The following is a 21,391-nucleotide window of genomic DNA, read 5'->3' as shown; positions in this document are numbered from 1 at the left end:
CAGTCTGGCTCAACCAAAGTCTGAAGGTGCTGGATTATTGGAGTTTTACTGTAATGTACTGCAGCTGCATCTAAATTTAAAACTAGGTTATAAGTACTCAAACTTATTGGAGTGAAATTTCAACCGACACTTTCTGACTTGGAGGAGGAGGTAGTGCTACTGTTGATTCGACAATCACAAAGATATTGACAATAATATTGGCAATGCTCAGCAGGTCAGGCAGCATTTGCAGAAAGAGCAACATAATGTTTAAGGCTGGAGACCCCGAGTTTACAATGGTGGACACATTTTAATAAAAGTCTCTTTAAACCAATCCTGAATGTTGTGCAAGTAGCAGGGGCTGGGAGCTCCCTGTCAACAGCCTGCGTAAATAAAATTAAATAATTTTGCACCAAAAAGAGAAGAGCAAGGAATGACTTGACATATCTTTAATATTAAGACTTTGTTATGGTAAATGCGGAAATATTTCGACTTGTGCCTAAAACCAAAATTACGAGCAACAACTCAAAGCCATCAATAAACCTTAATGGCAATTCAGGAGAAACTTTTTCTTAGAGTGTGAAAATGTGGAAATCGCACCCATGGGAGGTGGTTGTGGATGCAGTTAATGTGAAGCTGTTTTTTGTATTCAAGGGAGAAATGAACAGAAGGTAAAACTGATGTGTGCGAATCCCAAATGGAACCTAAATTATACGATATCAGTAAAATTGTCAAATTATAACACATTTAAAGAACAACCAAAAACATAGTTTGTAATGCACTCAAACTATTTGAAAATGTTTTTCCAAAGTGAAATGCCAACTAATAGCACCACCCTGTGGTTACAAAATAATGTGCTTTCAATATTAAGTTAGACTGGTGGAAGGATGCAAGGAAATAAAGCTAAAGATTCAGTACTTCAAAAGTCAGTTCAGTCATCAATTGGACAAATCATGCGAGTTGGGTTAAAAAATTTCATTCCTTCATTGCGTTACAACTCCCTATCTGTAACATTCTTTTGCCCTTCTCCTTGGAGCTGTACGTGCGAGCTCTTTATGCCAGTAATTCTCATACCTGAGTTTAGGTTCCTAAACCTCTTAACCCCAAGTCTTTTTTGCCCAATCTCCTTCTCTATAACACACGTTAAAATACACACCTCTAACCAAAACTCCAGTAATATCTCCCAGGTAACTCAGTCACATTACCACTCCCTAGATCTCATTGGAATATTTTACTGTTGCACATGCCGCAGAAAAAGTTGTGTCAGAATGAACTGTACCTGAAGGACAAAGAAAATGTTTTAACTTCTGTCTATAAAGAACATCATCCCTTTGCCACATTTGCTCTCAATGAAGGTTTCCACTCTTTCTTCATACAGCTATACAGCACAGAAACAGGCCCTTCAGCCCTGCCGATCAAGTTGGCATATTGGGCAAGTCCATTTTGCATGCATTTGGCCCATAGCCTTCCAAAACCTTCCTATCTATATATCTGTCCAAATGTCTTTTAACTGAAGTAGTTGTATCTGCTTTAGAGATACAGCATGGAACAGGCCTTCGGCTCACTGAGTCCACGCCAACCAGCAATCAACCTGTACATTAGCACTATCCCACACACTAGGGACAATTTACAATTTTACCGAAGCCAATTAATCTATAAACCTCTACGTCTTTGGTGTGTGAGGAAACTGGAGCATCTGGAGAAAATCCACATGGTCACAGAACATACAAACTCCGTACAGACAGCACCCATAGTCAGGATGGAACCCGGATCTCTGGCGATGTAAGGCAGCAACTCTACCGCTGCGCCACTCCACTGTTTCTATAGCTTACTTTGGCAGCTCATTCCAGACATCAGATGTGGGCTGCCGCAAGTGAAAAAGTCACTTCAAGGTCCCTCTTAAATCTCTTCCCCTTCACCTTTAGCCTAGGTTCTCTACAAGAAAAGTCCCAGCCTATCCCCATAACTCAAACCTGCAAGTCCAGGAAACATGGCCATCACTTTCCAGTAGATGTGGATGGAGCCCTCGCCTGTGTCTCTTCTGTTCCCTGTAGTTCTGCTCTCGCTCCCCCACCACCCCACTCAAGGAAAATAGTGGTAAAGTTCCCCTGGCCCTTAACTTTTACCCCACAGCCAAATTGTTCTCCAACATTTCCGCTAACTTCAATGTGATCTCACCACCAGGTCACATCTTCCCCTCCCTCACCCCTTTTTACTCTCTACAAACCTCTCTCTCCGTAACTCTTAGGTTCTCTCATCTCTCCTGTTCATGAGCCAGAATGGTTTTATGACCACTGGTTTCATTATCACTTTAACTGAGATCTCAATTCATCACTTGACATCTATTACCTTGGTCTCATCTGGAAATATTAACAATCCTACTGTCTCAAACTCATCTATTTTGCTCTCCACAGCATTTTTGACTTGTACTATGGAAACTGTAGTTCAACTTTCAAAGGATTGTCTTGATCTTACTGCTGCAAGAAACATTCTATTTTCCAATACAGATGTAATACATACCAGAATATAGTCGGCCAAACATTTCCTCTTACAAATGTTTTATTTCCTGTATGCGCAATTTTGTATTTTTGAATGGCAACATATTCCTTTATTAGGTTTGCACTTTCATGCAGGAATCAACGTTCTACATTTATTAGAGCAATACACTAATTTTGACTTCAATTAAAAAGTAATTACATTAAAGTGCAAAACCAGCAGAGTCAAAATAGAAAATCAGGGCACTGTTAAAAATAAATGTTCTATAACCAAATTGAAAGGGTCCCAATAACTAATCTGCAAATTTTATAAAGCATTTGGGAATATCAGATGTCCCACATCCAGGATGGTGACTTTGCTTTCAACTTTACCACTTAACTTGTTGAATGTGTTCACAGTTTATTGCAAGCTGTTCATCAATTACCTGTAGTGCCAAAAGATTGCACTTTAAACACTGAAACCATCCCTAAACCATGCTCATCTTTTGGTGACCAGTGCAAGTCTGCAAATATGGAATTGTACATCCAAGTAATTAATATTTAAATAAAACTGGTGATTCAGTACCAACTTTAGGGATCACCACTATGTATTTTTTCCACTCCAAAGAAAGCTTTTTATCCATGCTGCCGGTGAAAGTTTTATGACACTGGCTTCAATTAATCCTTTCTTTCTGTGTCCAAATAATCAAATACATTGACCAATGTAACACTAATTAAATCACCCCGCAAAATCAAGGAAATAAATACCATTCTTGCAGTATGCCCATATTAATTTACACAGACCAAATGCACTGTACATATATTTTTTGTGGTGAATCTGGAAACACCTTTGAGGTGTTCTATCAAAAATTGAACAGAGCATTCCTGAAGAGGTCTGACTATAGCTCTGAACCACAACTGATTTACACACTTAAAATCTAATCTCTTCACTGCTTTCACTCTGGGAAATAACAGTGGATAATAATAGTACAAAAGAATTAGCCAAAATCCCTGTTTCCGACTTAGTGATGTTTGTGGTAAAGTTTATAGATTTTTACCATAGCAGAATATGATTGAGTTTTGAAAATGTTATGTGTGTGTTACTATAATGGGCCCAGAACACATTTTGAAAGGTGTTAAACTTGAAGGGAAAATGAGCAAGATTATTCATTTGTCATCTTGGGCCAGGATTCAAAGCTATGCATAAAACAAAAGGGCAACACTTTCGACATATAAACACAACACACAGAGTGAACTTCTGTATAGAACTTTATCTGTTATTGTACATAACAAGATCCTGACCGGTGACAGTTTGGTAGTACTGGATTTTTGTGTCGATTAAATGAACAATGCCGCTCCTAACTTTTTTATTTAAATAATACAATGTACAAAGATCCTGCACTTCAAATGTATTAAAAATGTTAAATTAGCACTCTATTCTGGGGGCAGCAGTGTATCATTGGCAAAGTACTGATTTTCATTATTATAAATGGGAGGACTACCAACTATCCGGCTTAAACCTTGCTTAAATATTCACTGTAGGTTGGCTAATAATAACTACTCATAATACCTCATATGTGAGGACTTACAAGTCAGTTTGTGCTGAATCATTTGCAAGTGCCAGGAATAACCTTTTTTTGGAAAAAGAGCATACAACCGTTGCAATTTATTTCTTCAAACATTTCAAATCAAAAAGGGGAGCCCTGACAATCAAAAACTCAATCTGAGTAACTCATGACATTTGTTTTAATGTTTTTCTCCTTTGTTGGTGTACTTTGGCATGGTACCGATATCGATTTGCAAGTAGGCGGGAAACTCACAAATAGAGTTATGGCAATTTCAATTTTCATGGCATATAATTCCAGGATTTTTTTGTTAAATCAGAATTATGTGGATTGCATTCTGCAATGCAGCAAATTGGTGTCTGAAAGCATCCAATTCATACAGGAATTTATCGGCTTTTTGGGTTGGATTCAGTCCACAAAATGGCAAAATTGGTGTCTTATCCACACTGCAAAGGCTGAATTTTATGTTGTCTTATCCACACTACCAAGGCTGAATTTATGCAGTCTTATTCACATTACAAAGGCTTAATTTATGAGCACAAACAGGACATCAAAACACTTACATGAATAGTGATTGTAGATTTTAAAATAAATGATTCCATAAAGGTATTGTAAAGAAATTAAGGGAAATGTTCAAATAATAGAAGAGGACCTTCATTTGTTTTATCCTTTTTACAAACAGGTTAAGAACAATGGCTACCCAAGAAACAGTGCACATGACATTGCTCACAATATGAGGTTTGTTTAGCCTTGGGAACAACAGTTGTAGTCATAAGTGGTTGAGATTACAGAACTGGGGCCTGAGCCACTGCCCATCCCCATTTCTCCTCCACAATCCCCGCGCCATTTGAATTATAAGAAAATTAATAACTTGTTACCTTTTTGTTGCATGCACTCGGGGCCAGACTGTGAAATTATTTCCTAAATTTATCAACTACAGAAAGGAAATTAATCTCAGTTCTGTCAAGCTGGTGATGTTAGTGATGTTTCAAACAATTGTCACAGGGCCAACTTAAGGTTCATGTCCATTTCTTGGTTTAAAAAGCTAATCACAAATCCATGTGACAGTTTCAGACAATTCTATGCACCATTAACGAAAACCTACATGAATGAAAAGCATGATGTTAATCATTCCAGATGCTATATTAGTTAAACACCGCTCCTGCTGGTCCATTCTTCTGAAATGCTGATAAATATTTCAGGCAACAACAAAAAAAATTAAGCTTTGCAAGTTAAACAGTACCAAATTATCAACGAAAATGCCAACTATTGAGAGAAGGTGAGGTATAAAAATCACTGCTCTTCGTTGTGTAGATATTTTTTTTCCAAAGAGACAAAGGAATCTTGCAGGATGACAGATGATGTGGTGATAGTGCAGCTGTGACATTCCTCTGTGACAATTCTGATTAAAAAAACTTGAGAATCACAGAAAGCTCAATACATGAATTCCACAAAAGGTTGATGAGATGCTTTTGCAAGCCCGAAAGCCCAGTTTTGTTTTAATTTCCTCATTTACAAGTTGTTGGCTCTTCGCCCTGAGTATCCACTTGAACATGCAAGTGACAGTAGAAATCATTACTTTGAGTTCCTGATGGCAAAGACAACCTCAACTTGCAGAAGAACTAGTGGTAGTGGTGGTAAGGGATGGACTGGACCATAGCTCCTGCAACATTAAAAACATCCAAAGATAAAATATAAGCAATCTAGATCAAACAAATTCAATTTAATAGAAACTTTGCAATAGTGCTAAAAACAAAGTGTTGGAGAAACTCAGTTGGTCAGGCAGCATCTGTGGTGTGAAATGTTCAGATACAGTTTTGGGTTGGAAACCTTCTTCAAACTGATGGAGTAGAGCGGAGAAAGCTGGTAAAGAGAGATAAGTAGGGGCAAAGAAGGCATGGTATAGGTGGATATAGATGGGAAGGGGTGAATGGCAGCTGGGTGGAGATAGTAACAAAGGCTACAGGTGAAATGGAGACAAAAGGATGCCTGATAAGGAAGGAGTGAATGTAAAGCCAGGGAGGGAGGGATATGGGCGGAAGGGGGCAGGGGAGAGGGCAAAGAGGCAGGGATAAAGGGGAAATAGGGAACTTGAAATAGAGGGAAGAGAGATGAGCGGATGGAAGAGTGGAACGGAACAAGGTGACGGAGACAGTGCAGTTGATGTAGTTCTAATTGAATTAGGCTCTTGCAAGAGGCATAAAAGTTGTTCACAAGCAAGACTAGAGTAGATAAAGCTATGGAGGGTGTTACTACAATGCCCAATGTGCATTTGTTCTAGCCGAGGGATGGTGTGCTGTTTGGGGTGAGAGGCACTGGATATCAATCAGGATCAAGATAGATGAACAGATAACAGATCTCTTAATGTCATCCTTAGCACAACTAGCTGGATCAGAATAGATGTGGGAATCAAAGCTAGAACTCAATCATTAAAAGCAAAATACTGGAAATGCAAGGGGAACCTGGTATCAGGGAACCTCAAAATTCCCAATTTGCAAACTCTGACTTTCCTATTGATTTTTTGAACATGTCACCAATTGCAAATTGCGGTGTTGCAGCCAGAAGAAATGGAAGGATGCAAGGAATAGCAGTTTCAGATAATAGATTTAAGAAGCTTTGTTTTGATTTGGCCTGTGTCTCATTTTAAGATGATTCTTCTGAAATAGATGTAACACCTCCAGTCACTAAATATATTTGCTTTCCTGTAAATCTGAACTTGCTTTACATTCATGTATTAAAAAAAATATATATAATTTCTCTGGCATCACAGTTATGAGAGAGAGGGGAAAAAACTCACTGCAAAACTTTGCAAACAAAATTGCTATCATATGTGTATACATCTCCAGCTAACTGACAAAACAACACTCACCTAGTCTTCTGTTAGGATTGTTCCTCATTGCTGGCACTGGGGGTTCGGCTCCTGATTTGGCTCCGTAACTGTTCAATTAGCTCTGGGTTTTGCTGCTGCATCTGTTGTGCAAACTGCTGCCCTCTGTGTACAAACAGAAATAAAAATAGTCGCATCAGAAATGAATAACGTTTGGTATGGATTTTGTTACCATTCAAATACTCAAGACAACCAAGGCCCCTTCGACTAACGCACTCCCCATCGAGATTTGGTACCAAGGGCAATATTCCCATCAATTTCTGACTTGCAAAGACAGAATTGTAATTTGGCATAAGTGTCCCAGAGATAGTAAAAATGACAACATCTGAACCTACACTATATGACATAAGTTGCTCAAGTTGGTAATGATGCATAATATCCCAAGGCTCCTAAACATGACAACGGGCCCAAAAAGCACAAGGATGGATGTCATCACAGAAACCAAAAGAGGAACTGATTGGAACATAAAGGATCTCAAGAATGTTTCTTTCACTGGGAGAATCTAGAACCAGGGGGTCTCTGTTTATAAATATGGAGCCATCAATTTAAAAGGAATGAATTGATTACTATTTTGTCTTTAGAATTCCCTTTCTCAAATGCTGGTGGTGGAAGCAGGTTTTTGATTATTTTTAGGGAGAGGTAGAAAGATACTTAAGCAAGGGTTGAAAGTTTACCATAGGCTGTCAGAAACTTGGAGTTGAGATTATGATTAGATCAGCCATGATTTTATTAAATGGTCGAGCAGGCTTATGGGGTGAAGTCTACTCCATTTGTAATTTATTCTACAATTAAGTATTTTTTTAAATTAATGACCCAAAATCTTATAGATTTTAAAAAACGTACATTTATACTGCAAATCTTTAGACAGGTCCAAAGCACTTCATATTTAATGAAATAATTTTAGTTTAGAGATGCAGTGTAAGATAGGCCCTTCTGCCCACTGAGTCCACGCCAACCAACGATCACTCTTCTGGTGTTCCAGTGTTCTGATCACTGGTTCTGTTATCCCAGTTTGGCATCCTACACATCAGGGGAAATTTAGAGAAGCCAATTAACTTGCAAGTCTTTGGAATGTGGGAGGAAGCTGGAGCACCCGGAGAAAACCCACACGGTCACAGGGAGAACATACAAATTGCGTACAGACAGCGTCATTGTCAGGATCAAACCCAGGTCTCTGGTGCTGCAAAGTACTAAATCTACTTCTGCACCACTGTGCCGCTCCAAATAATAGTGACTACACTACAAGAGATCACACAGCCAATATTTGTAAAGCAAGTTTCCTAAAATGACAGAAATTTTATTAGCATTGGTTATATGATAAGTGTTCATCAGAGAGCCCCCCAGATCATTTTCAAATATCATGCCCAGCTGAGGGAAAGGCAAGACAGTTTGTATTTCAGTCCAACAATTGCTCAGCATGGCACTGAAGTGTCTAAGAAGAGGGTGACGTCAATTGCTATTGGAGATACCTTAACCAACCTACATAGGATTCATTTATTAATGTGATAACTAGGAACTGCAGATGCTGGTTTATACCAAAGAAAGATACAAAATACTCAGCATTATTCCTGGAGAACATGGATAGGCGATGTTATGGGTAGGAAACCTTTGAACACTTCATAGGGTTCTGACCTGAAATACCGCCTTTCCATATTCTCAGGGATGCTGCCCGACCCGCTGAGTTACTCCAGCGTTTTGCGTCTTTCTTTAGGATTTTATTTTATTTAAGCCGTGGAATTTACCAAAGGACTTGACTGGGATTGAGAGATTAGCAAAAACAGTACCAGGAACCAGGGACATCATTAAGTACACAGAACACTCACGCTTGGATGAGGCCTGCAATGTCATTAGCTCCTGTCCCAGGTCCTGCTGCACTTCCGGACCCTACCGGCCCATAGGATCCCGACATCATTCCAGACACTCTAAACAATAGACAAAGAAAACAAAATCATTAACTGAATGTAGAAATCGTGGAAATAAAACAAGAGAAACCAATCAATGAAATATTGGTACTTACAACTGCTGTACTTGTGAATTCTGCATTAGATTAGATGCCTAAAAGGAAATCAGTGAGAAATTATACCGGTGTGTATTTTGTCGGTACACAATTAACTTATTTTCTATTTCTTGATTTTAAAAAAAAATGCATGTTAAATAATTGCTAAATATTAATTACATGTACATGTCATGCACAAATAAAGAACTCACCTTAAGGCACAACTTCCCTAAATATGAAAATAGCTTTCCAAAGAGCCATTGGCTCTTTATTCATCAATTCAGTGGTGCTGACGGGAGGCCAGCTGACTCGAGAAAGCGATCATATATTGCTTATCTCAACCAAATGGAACACAAATAAAACACTGATTGATCTCTGAACAGTTGTGGGTAAAGTTATTCTCCTATTGGGTTAAATTACATCCCTAGGTAAAGCACAGAGAGATTAATCAAAGCAATGAAAAAGCATGCAATATTACCATATTCATGAAGCCCGGATTATTCAGTAAACCTGCCAGATCAAATCCACCAGCGCCTCCTGTCTGGGGAAAGAAGAACAAATTCTCAGTCTTTTTTGTTAAAAGCCATAATAAAAAAGAAAGCATGTGTACCTCAAGGAACTTAAACTCCACTCAATTGCACGGAGAAACAATCCTGTTTCAGTACTTAGTCATTTACCGAGCTTAGTGCACAAGGTAGACTTATCCTCTGCTCACAATTACTACTATCCCATCTTGGATAAAAAGGACTGTAAACTCAGATTCAAAGAGGTACAAGGTAATTGAATTATATCGTCTCCTTAAATACTTCTATTTCACCTAACGCCAGGGTAACAACAAAATTTGCAAACTCTGCCCTGTATCCAACGGTAATTAAGACTGGAATGTTGCAGGCATTGTATTGTTTTGGAATTATAGAAAAAGGTGCTGCCCATTTTGGCGTGACATAGGCCTAGTACAATTTATGGATGCAATAGACTAGAAGTACTTTGGACATTTGCTCAGGGTCCTTCTTTATGTTTAGGTTAATTCGAGGTACAGCATGGAAACAGGCCCTTCGGCCTATCGAGTACATGCTGATCAACGATCACCCATTCACACCAGTTCTATGTTATCCCATTTTTTGATCCACTCCCTGCACAATGGAGGCAATTTACAGAGGCCAATTAACCTATAACCCAGGCATCTTTGGGATGTAGGAGGAAACCAGAAAAGCCAGAGGCACTGGAAACCAACACAGTCACAAAGAGAACATGCAAACTCAGCATAAATAGCACCCGAGATCAGGATCGAACCTGGGTCTCTGGCGCTGTGAGGAAGCAGTTCTACCAGCTGTGCTACTGTACATTTAGTAAGAAGTTTTAAAATACGCTAGAATATTGCATAACATTGAAAAACAATTTCTCAGCATTTCTACTGGAGGTAGGTGAAGGTGCAGGAGGAAGTAAATAAAATAGATCAACAAGGATAAAGCATCAGAAAAGGTAACCAATAGCAAAATAGGACCGCAGAACATAAGTATTGATACATGTTCATAAGGTCATAAGGAATACGAGTAGAATTAGACCATTCGGCCCATCAAGTCCATGCCATTCAATCATGTCTGATCTATCTCTCCCTCCTAACCCCATTCTCCTGCCTTCTCCCTATAACCTCTGACACCTATACTAATCAAGAATCTATCTATCTCTGCCTTATAAATATCCACTGACGGCCTCCACAGCCTTCTGTGGCAAAGAATTCCATAGATTCACCACCCTCTGACTAAAGAAATTTCTCATCTCCTTCCTGTAAGAACGTCCTTTAATTCTGAGGCTATGATCTCTAGTCCTAGACTCTCCCACTAGTGGAAACATCCACTTCACATCCGCTCTATCCAAGCCATTCACTATTCTGTATGTTAAAATTAGGTCCCCCTTCTTTCTTCTAAACTCAAGCAAGTACAGGCCCAGTGCCGACAAACGCTCATCATAGGTTAACCTACTCATTCATGGGATCATTCTTCTAAGCCTCCTCTGGATCATCCCCAGAGCCAGCATATCCTTCCTCGGATATGGTGTCCAAAATTGCTCACAATATTCCAAATGCGTCATGAGAAGCGGTTATGGGGAGGCTTCGAGAGTTTTAGCATTAGCATGGGTGATTTGTACTAAATGATCTTTCCTTTGATACCTGCTGTATCTCATTATTTTCAGCAGCAGGCAAGGATTAAATAGCAGTTTTAGCATTATTCCATTTTTGGAAGCAAGTATGCAAGCCCTCTTGAAATAAATGTTAAACATTTAGGGAGATTGAGAAGGTAGATGCTGCAAGCAGCTTCCATTGGCTGCATTGTCTTGGGTTGGAGGCACAGTGACAGGATCGGGAACAAGCTATCAAAGGGTTAAGGCAAGGACACATTTCTTTACTCAGGTGCCTGTGCCTATCTGGAATTATCTGCTGCAGAGACGATGGCTGCTCAGATGCTGAGTGTACTCAACACTGGTAAAAAGGTATTTTGAGCATTAAAGGAATGCAAGGGTTAGGGGATAGAGTGGGAACTTGGTATAAAGTTAATCTATAAACTTCCTGATAGTGTAAGAAAATAACTGCAGATGCTGGTACAAATCGAAGGTATTTATTCACAAAATGCTGGAGTCACTCAGCAGGTCAGGCAGCATCTCAGGAGAGAAGGAATGGGTGATGTTTCGGGTCGAGACCCTTCTACAGACTGATGTCAGGGGGGTGGGACAAAGGAAGGATATAGGTGGAGACAGGAAGACAGTGGGAGATCTGGGAAAGGGGAGGGGAAGAGAGGGACAGAGGAACTATCTAAAGTTGGAGAAGTCAATGTTCATTCCTCTGGGCTGCAAGCTGCCCAGGTAAAATATGAGGTGCTGTTCCTCCAATTTCCGGTGGACCTCACTATGGCACTGGAGGAGGCCCATGACAGAAAGGTCAGACTGGGAGTGGAAGGGGGAGTTGAAGTGCTCAGCCACCGAGAGATCAAGTTGGTTAAGACGGACTGAGCAAAGGTGTTGAGCGAAGTGAACTTCCTGAAGTGAAGAGCAGGTTTGAAAGACCATATTGATTAATTCGGTACCTAATTATTATTTTAGTGGGTTGAGGTGGAGGAAAGGTAGAAGTATTTTCACAAATATTTCCAGAGTCTGTGCAGCAGTTTAAAAGCTCTCACAAATAGTATGGCAACAAGAATTCAGATCAAATAAAATCTACCGTTAAATGTTCACTGCAATCAATGTTACCAAATTTCTAATGACATCCGTAAAAAAATGGAATAATGCTAAAACTGCTATTTAATCCTTGCCTGCTGCTGAAAATAATGAGATACAGCAGGTATCAAAGGAAAGATAATTTAGTACAAATCACCCATGCTAATGCTTAAACTCTCGAAGCCGCCCCATAACCGCTTCTCATGACGTGATATATTACACATTTGAAATACACTATACACTAGAATTAAAGTTCTATCGTATCGTACATACTGAAAATCTGAAATAAAAAACAAAAAATGCTGGAGATATTGATTGGGTCAGAGAATGTTTGTGTAGCTTTCAGGTGAATTTCATCGATTCAAAACAATGACACTAATATGCTCAGATTGTGGTTGACGTGCTGAGTATCTCCAGTATTTTCTATTTTAACCCATATTCCTGTTTCCCCATGTACTCAACATGCAAATCCATCTGTCTCAACGACTCTGGGTAAGAATAATTAGCTCCCTTTGTGTACAGAATGTCTTGTAAAACCATTGATTGAACTAGTAGTTATCATGTATTCATTCCCCCTTGTTCAGGAGTGTGTCAGGTGGAAACAAATCTTTTAAACCTGGCTAAAATGAAATTATAACCACAACCAAGTCGTTCAAGCCAACTTCTCATTAAGAAAGCAGCAAGGATACAAAATCTTTCAGGAAGAAAACTGTCTTTAAAAAGAGAATAATATTCTTAAACAAAAATTATTTTCGAATGTAGAAGAGGAATATTTTTACCCCCAGAAACATTCTTCAATTTATCTCAAATTCAAATTGCTGAATTTATTATACAACATTATCTATATACTAAAACTCTCGTTTGTTATCTTGTTTGTGACTGAACTTCAGCCAAAACGGTACACGATAGCGCGACAATTGTAGGCCCACCTTACTCACCATTGTCACTTTAGTGCAAGTAGTTTTATTGAAATCGGTGTTATATTTTTAAGGTTATTCACATTTTTAAGTTTAAAAGGAGGGGAGGGGGAGGGGAGGAGGGAGGATGGGGGGGAAGGGGGAAGAAGGGAGGGGGGGGGGTTAAGGAGAGGGGAGAAGGGGAGGACAGGGTGCTGCACCAATGCAGGAGAGGTTTGGGCCCAATGGGTCCACTTGGTCTAGTAACAAATACCCTTGAAATGTTTAACAAAATACTGTTATTATGTGAACTTTACAAAATCTTGCATTGTCACAGAATGAAACCATAATACATGCAGATATTTATTTTAGCACTTACTGGACTTGGCGCATCTTTAATCTTCTGTTCTGCGACACAGAGGTTCGCTTTGTATGATTCATTGTCAGGATCCAGCTCCAGAGCCTTTTTATAGTAATTAACTGCTTCATCGTATTTATTTAGACTAGCCAGGGCCAACCTGAAATAAATCACATCAATAGCTGTTTCTACTCAGAAAAAACATTTGGTAACTGTTAAATTCAGCACAATCTCTGAAAAACATTATAGGCGTTAAATGCTGCAATTAAGTTTTGGGCAATCTAAGATTTTACACAAAATTAAAGAGCAATTGAATTTGCATGGTACTTCATCAAACCCTGAGCAGCTTGTAGGCAATGGAAAATCTGTGGAGACACAAAGGACTTCAGATGTTGGAATCTTGGGCAAAACATTAAGTGTTGGAGGAACTCAGCGGGTCAGGCAGCATCTGTGTAGGGAAACAGATAAAAAACATTTCGGAGACACAGAATGCTGGAGTAACTCAGCAGGACAGGCAGCGTCTCTGGAGAGAAGGAATGGTGCCGTTTCGGGTTGCGACCCTTCTTCAGACTGAGAGTCAGGGGAGAAGGAAACTGGAGATATGGATGGGCACAAAGAGAAAGTAAGGTGTGAAATCAACAGATCAAAGCAGACTATGGTCAAGGAAATATAGAATGGTTCATTGTTGGCTGAGGGGAAGGTGACAACAAGACGTTCAAACAGTAAAATTAATCAGGACAGTGAAACTAGAGAGAATTAAGGTGGGGGAGGGACAGAAAGCATGGGTTACTTGAAGTTAGAGAAATCAATATTCATACCACTGGCTTGTAAGCAGCCCAAGCGAAATACGAGGTGCTGTTCCTCCAATTTGCATTTGGCCTCACTCTGACAGTGGAGGCCCAGGACAGAAAGGTCAGTATGGAAATGGGAAGGAGAGTTAAAGTGTTTAGCAACCGGTGGAATTGTGTAGACTTAGGCAGACTGAACGAAGGTGTTCAGCGAAATGATTCAGTGTTAGTCAGGAGAATGTACACCGATCAGCCAAAACATTATGACCACTGACTGGTGAAGTGAATAATATTGATTATCTTGTTACAATGGCACCAGTCAAGGGGTGGGATATATTAGGCAGCAAGTGAACGGTCAGTTCTTGAAGTTGATGTGTTGAATGCAGGAAAAAATGTGCAGGGGTAAAGTCCTGAGCGACTTTGACAAGGGTCAAATTGTTATGGCCAGGCGACTGGGTCAGAGCATCTCTGAAATAGCAAGGCTTGTGGGGTGCTCCCGGTCAGCAGTGGCGAGTGCCTACCGACAGTGGTCCAAGGAGGGGCAAACCACAAACCGGCGACAGTTTGGGCGCCCAAGACTCATCGATGCGCGAGGGCAACGAAGGCTATCCCGTCTGGTCCAAACCGACAGAAGGTCTACTGTGGCACAAGTCACAGAAAATTTTAATGGTGGTCAAGGGAGGAATGTGTCACAATACACAGTGCATCGCACCCTGCTGCGAATTTGGCTGCACACGGAGGACCAACAGCATATTAGGCAGGTGGTCATAATGTCTTGGCACATCAGGTCATAATGTTTTGGCTGATCAGTGGAGAATTACCGATAGTTTTCTTGCCAGTAAACTTGAAAGGTGAACTCAAGTATGCCTATGACGCTCTCCCACATTTGAATGATCTACTAATATTTAATATTTGGACTGATCAGTGAATTTTGCACTTGAGAAATATCTTGCCCAGAATAACCCTTCGTATAAACTTTGAGCGACCAACAAGAAGAAACTTAGGAAAGAAGATCCAACAGGATCCCACTACTGGCCACATCTTCCCATCTCCACCCCTTTCTGCTTTCCGCAGAGGCCGTTCCATCCGAAACTCCCTGGCCAACTCATCCGTTCCCACCCAAACTACCCCCTTCCCAGGTACTTACCCCTGCAATCGCAGGAGATGCAACACCTATCCCTTTACCTCCCCCCTCGACTCCATCCAAGGAACCAAACAGTTTTTCCAGATGAGGCAGAGATTCACTTATACCTCATCCAACCTCATCTACTGTTCCAGGTGTCAACTTCTCTTCATCGGCGAGAACAAGCGCAGGCTCGGTGATCATTTCGCTGAACACCTCTGCTCAGTCCGTCTTAACCTACTTGATCTTCCAGTGGCTCAGCACTTCAACTCCCCCTCCCATTCCCAACCTGACCTTTCTGTCCTGGGCCTCCTCCATTGCCAGAGTGAGGCCCAGCACTAATTGGAGGAACAGCACCTCATATTTCACTTGGGTAGTTTACACCCCAGTGGTATGAACATTGACTTCTCTAACTTCAGATAGCCCTCCCCCTTCCCAGTTCTCCCACTAGTCTTACTGTCTCCGACTACATTCTATCTTTGTCCCGCCCCCTCCCCTGACATCAGTCTGAAGAAGGGTCTCGACCCGAAACGTCACCCATTCCTTCTCTCCAGAAATGCTGCATGACCCGCTGAGTTACTCCAGCATTTTGTGTCTACCTGAGGAAAGAAGAGTATGAAAATAAAACAAAAATCTAGTCACCCCATTCTGCCGTAGGCTTTGCTGTAGCATGGGTCAAATGCTATTGCCTTTTCACAGTCTTCTACTGCTCCAGTGTAGTTTCCTAGCTTACTGTATGCTGCTGCCCTGCAAAAGAACCGAATTGGTATTCAGGTGAAATGCAGTTAATCTTCCAGAAGTAAATTTGGAGCAAGGCTTTGCATTCTGCTGTAATTAAGCAAATCAGATATATCTGTACCGTCTTATGCTTACAATGTGAAATAAAACTATAGAATTTCAGATATAACCCAATAATTACTCAACATTAACAGTTTCAATATTGCTGTCTTTGCAAAATCAACTCAAATGCAAGCCTGGCCTTTATTTCACCAGCTTTTTGTCAAGTTAAGCAACAATCAATTGGTGATGAAATCTTTTCACTTTTCTCAAACTTGGCTTAGGTTTCAATTTGATAGTATTTTCTTCTTCTCAAATCTGACATTCACAAATTAGAAATGGAAGAGGGAAGAAATTTAATTGCTTCATTATATCATGTGCTAACTTCTAAAATCATTCCAAATCATTGCTTTTGTGATTCTGTCAGTTGTGGTTGTCCGATGCTGGAGGATGCAAGTTAGGAATTGAGGTTCTCTGTAGACGGACCAACCACTCAAGTGTAGAATTAGTTTTTAGTTTGTCCCATATTTTATAAAACTTATTGCACAACAGAAAACCATACAGCCCACCTCAGTATGCTAATAGTGCAATTATTCTATTATAGCCCCAACAGCTTCAAAAAAGTTTTGAGTAACATCCAACATTAACCTTCCCCAAGTAGGCCCAAAGACCAAATGCTGCCCATTTCAAAGTGTTTTTAATAAGCGAGAATTTTTCCCCCCCATTCATGGAAACTTTTTGCCCAGCTCACAATATGCATACATTTAATGCGTTCAAATATTTTCAAATTACTGACACTGCATGGATAATTGAAGTTTGATTCAAGACTCCAAAAGGGAACAGCAAATCCCTTTCTAAATCTCTATGCATTCCCATGCAGTGATAGGCTTAAATTTGTACATCTCACTCCAGTAGAAACCTTGGCCGCCTTTTGAATGTCAATGGCTTGCATTTTTTCAAAATTCAACCCATTAGGTGTTGAATTAGTTTCTTGCTTTTCTCTATGCCATTTTCTACGCTACCATGATTACAGATGCTGGAATACAATGCAAGAAAGAGAACAATAAATTGTTGTACCTACAAAATGCCCACATACCCAAATTACGTTACAGCCAATAAAGTCCTTTCTGAAGCGCAAGGACTCTTCAAATGGAGGAAATCTACCATGTGCTTTTCAGACTTCTAGCTCTCAAAATAAAACAAAGGCCATATAATCTATTTTAATGCTATTAGTTGAATAATAAATATTAGCCAGGGAACACAAGGAACACTAAAACATGCCATCACTTCAAAATAATGCCATAGAAACTTTGGCTTCCACCAAGACTGTGCAGTTATAGAGGTCTTTCTAGGTTAATAAACAATAATTTGAACAAAGGAGATATAGATCATAACTGCTCAACAGGTAGTCTTCAAGTGGTATCAGAAAGTCGAAAGATCAAAAACAAAATGCTATCTGGTGCACAAGAGACCAGTGCTCATTGATACATACACCTCTCAACCCAAGGTTTTCTTCTTACTAAAGATCATAAGCTCATACGAGTGGCTTTCTATATGTGACGCCCAAAATTTGACAGACACAACTGCAACACAAAGTAAACAAACTGGTTTCCATCATACCTGTTGCAAAAATAAACTGCATTGTTAGGATTCAATTCAATAGCTTCCGTGTAGAACTCCACTGCACTCTCATAATTTTCTACTTTCATCTGTTCATTTCCTGAATGATGAAAAGAAAACAAGAATCAGCGACATGCAGACAAAGGAAACATACTTTCTCTCAAGGCCAACATAAATAATTGCGTAGATTCTGTTTTTTAGTATATATATATGTCCACTCTTTTTTTGCATTATACCCAACATTCAGTAAATCAAAGATTGGATCTTTTTGTATAATAGAGAAACTAATTTTAGGATTATAGCCATATGAAAATTAAAAGCTGAAAATTGAGATCAAGATAATTGGGTGACAACAATTAAAAGTGTATACCAGTAATTAAATACTGTCAAATTCAGGGTGGCATGTTGCTTGCGTCCAGAAAAAATAATTCTTGCACCTATTGCACAAGTTTAATTTCACAATGGGACTAGCAGTAAGGCACCAGAGTCCTGCAAGACTGGTTTAATTAGAAGCAGGATCATTTGGCCCATGTTTGTGCAATCTATTTGTGCTACAAATTGGTCCCATTGCCTTGTCTTTCCTCATAACTTTGTAATTTCCTGCTCAAATTTGTACTTAAGTATCTGCTGCAAAAATACCTGTTAACTAAAGTAAAACAAAACTCTTAATAATTTATGTATTGTTATGGCACACATTTCCTACTAACAGCTCTGTTAGGCAGAAAGTGAAAATTTTAGTCAGCCAATTTAAGATATTTATTCAGACACTAAAAGGTGGCATCCTACTTCAGTGAGAACTTTGCAAAGAATTCTTGGCCAAAAGCCATTGTTTAATCCAGTGAATAAATTAGCAATGAGATGATGCAACACGCAGCAAATTATTATTTTTACCTTCAGTTTTCAATAGTTCAGCTTTTGAGAGATCTTCAACAGTTGGAGACTCCAATGCAGAGTCCACGACCACATCAGGTATCTCCTGTAAACAAACATGGAAAAGGTTCATTGGAAATCTTGATTTTACCTTCAATGATCAAGTGATTATAATATTTTTGGAAGGGATACAAAAGAAAGATCTCATTTTTTTAAAAACCCATATTTAGCAAGTTTTCAACTTAGACATAAAATGTGACGGAAAATTCAAGATTCACGTTAAGGTTTTGTGGTACTTGAATGTTACAGTTGAACAGAGATGCACCCAGTTAGGAAATAAATGGAGAACATAGGTTTCATTTGGTTTCAAATAACCTCTATTTTACAGATGCATTCTTCTCATGTACCAAGTCAGTTATCAACTAAGCAACAGAATGAGAAAAATATAACAAAGAAAAAAGATGAAAGAATGAAATACTGGTAATTTTAAAGGGAATAATGGAGACGTGCAAACATAAAAAGGCAGCTTTTGAAAATTGCTACATGGGGTCATATCTAAAGTAATGGTACTGTAAAGCTAATTGCATTAAGTTCATTCAATTACTAGTATTACTAGTATTTTTAACACATACATATATAACAAATTATTAATTTTAGAATAGGGTACAATCAGCAATATGGAAGTTGATTAAATAATAAATAATATTTTTGTTGGAGAATACATTTCATCTTTCCCCCTTTTCTACTGTTCCAATTGTTAAAACCAAGCATTATTGCCATCAGTCCAGTACATCTTAAGTTGGGAAGATGCTGCCTTTTTTAAAACGAACATAACTTCTGAATTATTAATGGAAATAATGGATGGAAATGTCAAACAGTGAAGGCATAAGGTGAAAGGGGGAAAGGTTTAAAAGAGATGTGCAGGGCATGCGTGGAGGGTAGCTGGAACACTGCAAGGGGTGGTGGTGGAGGCAGATATGATAATAGCATTTAAGAGGTTTTTAGATAGTCACATAGGATATGCAAGGAATGGAGGGCAATGGATCATGTGTAGGCTGATGAGATTAGTTTATCTTGGCATTATGTTTAGCGCAAACTTAGTGGGCTCAAGGGCCTGTTCAAAGGGCTGTACTTTTCTGTGTTCTATGTTCAATAACAGTGTTTGAACTCCCAGCCACCTGTAAAAGGGAATGGGGAATCAACTCGCAATTCTTGATTTCAGTTTGTACTTTAAGACTAGTGCATCAAATGGAACAGATTCTAGGAAGGTTATACTTCAGAACATGTACGTATTGAGTCATGACGAGGACAGATCTTTTCACAAAAAATCTTGCCAGGGTAAACCAATTTCAGAAGCATAATCAAACTGCTTCACAGATAAATAAACAAAACTGCACACTTACAGCTACGTTTCCTCAACAAGTTCTGCTCTTACCTCATTACCTACAGCAGCTGTAAAAATCTCTGGGAGTGTCCGAGACACCGCAAGTTCTTCATTAACCACCGAGATGCCAAATGCCGTCTCCAAACACTGAACTGCAACTGTGGTCAAGACCATTGATATATATTTAAAATTGATATATATTTAAAATGTAATCATACAGTTGTCCAGGTTTTACCCCTTGCATGTTTCCACTTATCACCCATAAGCTTCTGTCTTAAGGTTCCCCCCTCCCCACCTGGCCCAATCTGCCTATCATCCTCACCTCACTTGATTCCACCTTTCACTTACTATGATAGACTCAAAGTGCTGGAGTAGCTTAGCACTTGAAGCACTTGGCAGCATCTCTGCAGCCAATGAATGGGTGACGTTTCGGGTCAAGGGCCTTCCTCAGACGGAAGGGTCTGTGGTTTAAACCAGCATCTGCAGTTCCTTCCTACAGATCCTATCACTTACTCTGCCCAGTCAAATGCATCCCTCTCATCTTTATACTGGCACTCATTCCTGTTGCAAGATCTCTACCAGAAATGTTGACCTTCCCTTTGATCTTCACATTTGCTGCTTGACCCACTGAGTTCCTCCAGCAGTTTATTTTTAATTTTATTTCCGATTCCAGCATATGCTGTCACTTATTATTGTGCATTTAGCAGACAAAACACAATAGCTTTTGTTTCACTCTTGTTCCTCTAATCTCAAATAAAAAAAACTTTTGTAAAAAACTTGAAGAGCAGGAATGGGCTATCAGGCCCATCAAGCTGAACCCGCCATTTAATAAGATCATGGCTAATCTCTGCTAGCCTCCATTCTTCTTTTCTGCCATTTCTCCATATCCCTCTATTCCTCAATCTATCAAATAGTTATCCACCTCCACTTTAAGTACTTTAAATTGATGCAGCTTCCATCACCCCACAAAATCCCAAGTTTCACCACCTTCTATGAGAATAAATTTATACAGTTTTAAATCATCAGCTCCTTATATTGTAGTTATGTCTCCTTGTTCAAGACTATCCCACTAGTGAAAACTTCTCAACATCTAACCTGTCAAGTCCCCTTTGTTTGGATAATCTCCAAGGAATACATGCCCAAACTATTTAGTCTCTAATTCCCAGGAATTAGCCTGGTGAATCTCTTATAATGCTGCTGTAACTTTTGTTTAAATGTAAAGGGACCAAGAACAAACTCAGTGTTACAGGCAAGGCCTCACCAACACCCTGTGCATTTACAACAAAACCTCTTTTTAGACTCTGATCCCTTTGCAATAAAGGCCAAAATGCAATTTGCTTTCTCAACTACCCATTGGAACTGCTTGCTAGCTTTTATGATTTATGCATTAGGACACCCAGGTCCCTCTGTACTTAATTCAATTGGAATCTCTCTCCAATTAGATAGTAATCAACCTTTTGAGTT

At 39.4% G+C, this 21,391-nt stretch overlaps 1 protein-coding gene across 1 annotated transcript in view; it reads right to left on the bottom strand.

The window, feature by feature from the left end:
• Nucleotides 1–426: 426 nt before the first annotated feature.
• LOC144607037 (small glutamine-rich tetratricopeptide repeat-containing protein alpha-like) overlaps nt 427–21,391 on the bottom strand; it is a 33,159-nt gene continuing 12,194 nt past the window's right edge. Inside the window, exons 3-12 of the mRNA XM_078423597.1 lie at nt 19,979–20,085; nt 18,565–18,649; nt 17,674–17,773; nt 15,919–16,023; nt 13,387–13,525; nt 9,380–9,442; nt 8,923–8,960; nt 8,729–8,827; nt 6,888–7,010; nt 427–5,681 (exon numbers count right to left, since the gene is read on the bottom strand). Coding sequence (XP_078279723.1) covers nt 6,899–7,010; nt 8,729–8,827; nt 8,923–8,960; nt 9,380–9,442; nt 13,387–13,525; nt 15,919–16,023; nt 17,674–17,773; nt 18,565–18,649; nt 19,979–20,085 — 848 coding nt within the window. The 3' untranslated portion in view covers nt 427–5,681; nt 6,888–6,898. The remainder of the gene's footprint in view (nt 5,682–6,887; nt 7,011–8,728; nt 8,828–8,922; nt 8,961–9,379; nt 9,443–13,386; nt 13,526–15,918; nt 16,024–17,673; nt 17,774–18,564; nt 18,650–19,978; nt 20,086–21,391) is intronic.

Source organism: Rhinoraja longicauda, chromosome 28 (assembly GCF_053455715.1).
Source record: "Rhinoraja longicauda isolate Sanriku21f chromosome 28, sRhiLon1.1, whole genome shotgun sequence".
In the NCBI taxonomy this organism is placed as follows: domain Eukaryota; kingdom Metazoa; phylum Chordata; class Chondrichthyes; order Rajiformes; family Arhynchobatidae; genus Rhinoraja; species Rhinoraja longicauda.
The sequence above is the reverse complement of the archived record's forward strand: the minus strand, read 5'-3'. Positions and strand labels throughout refer to the sequence as shown.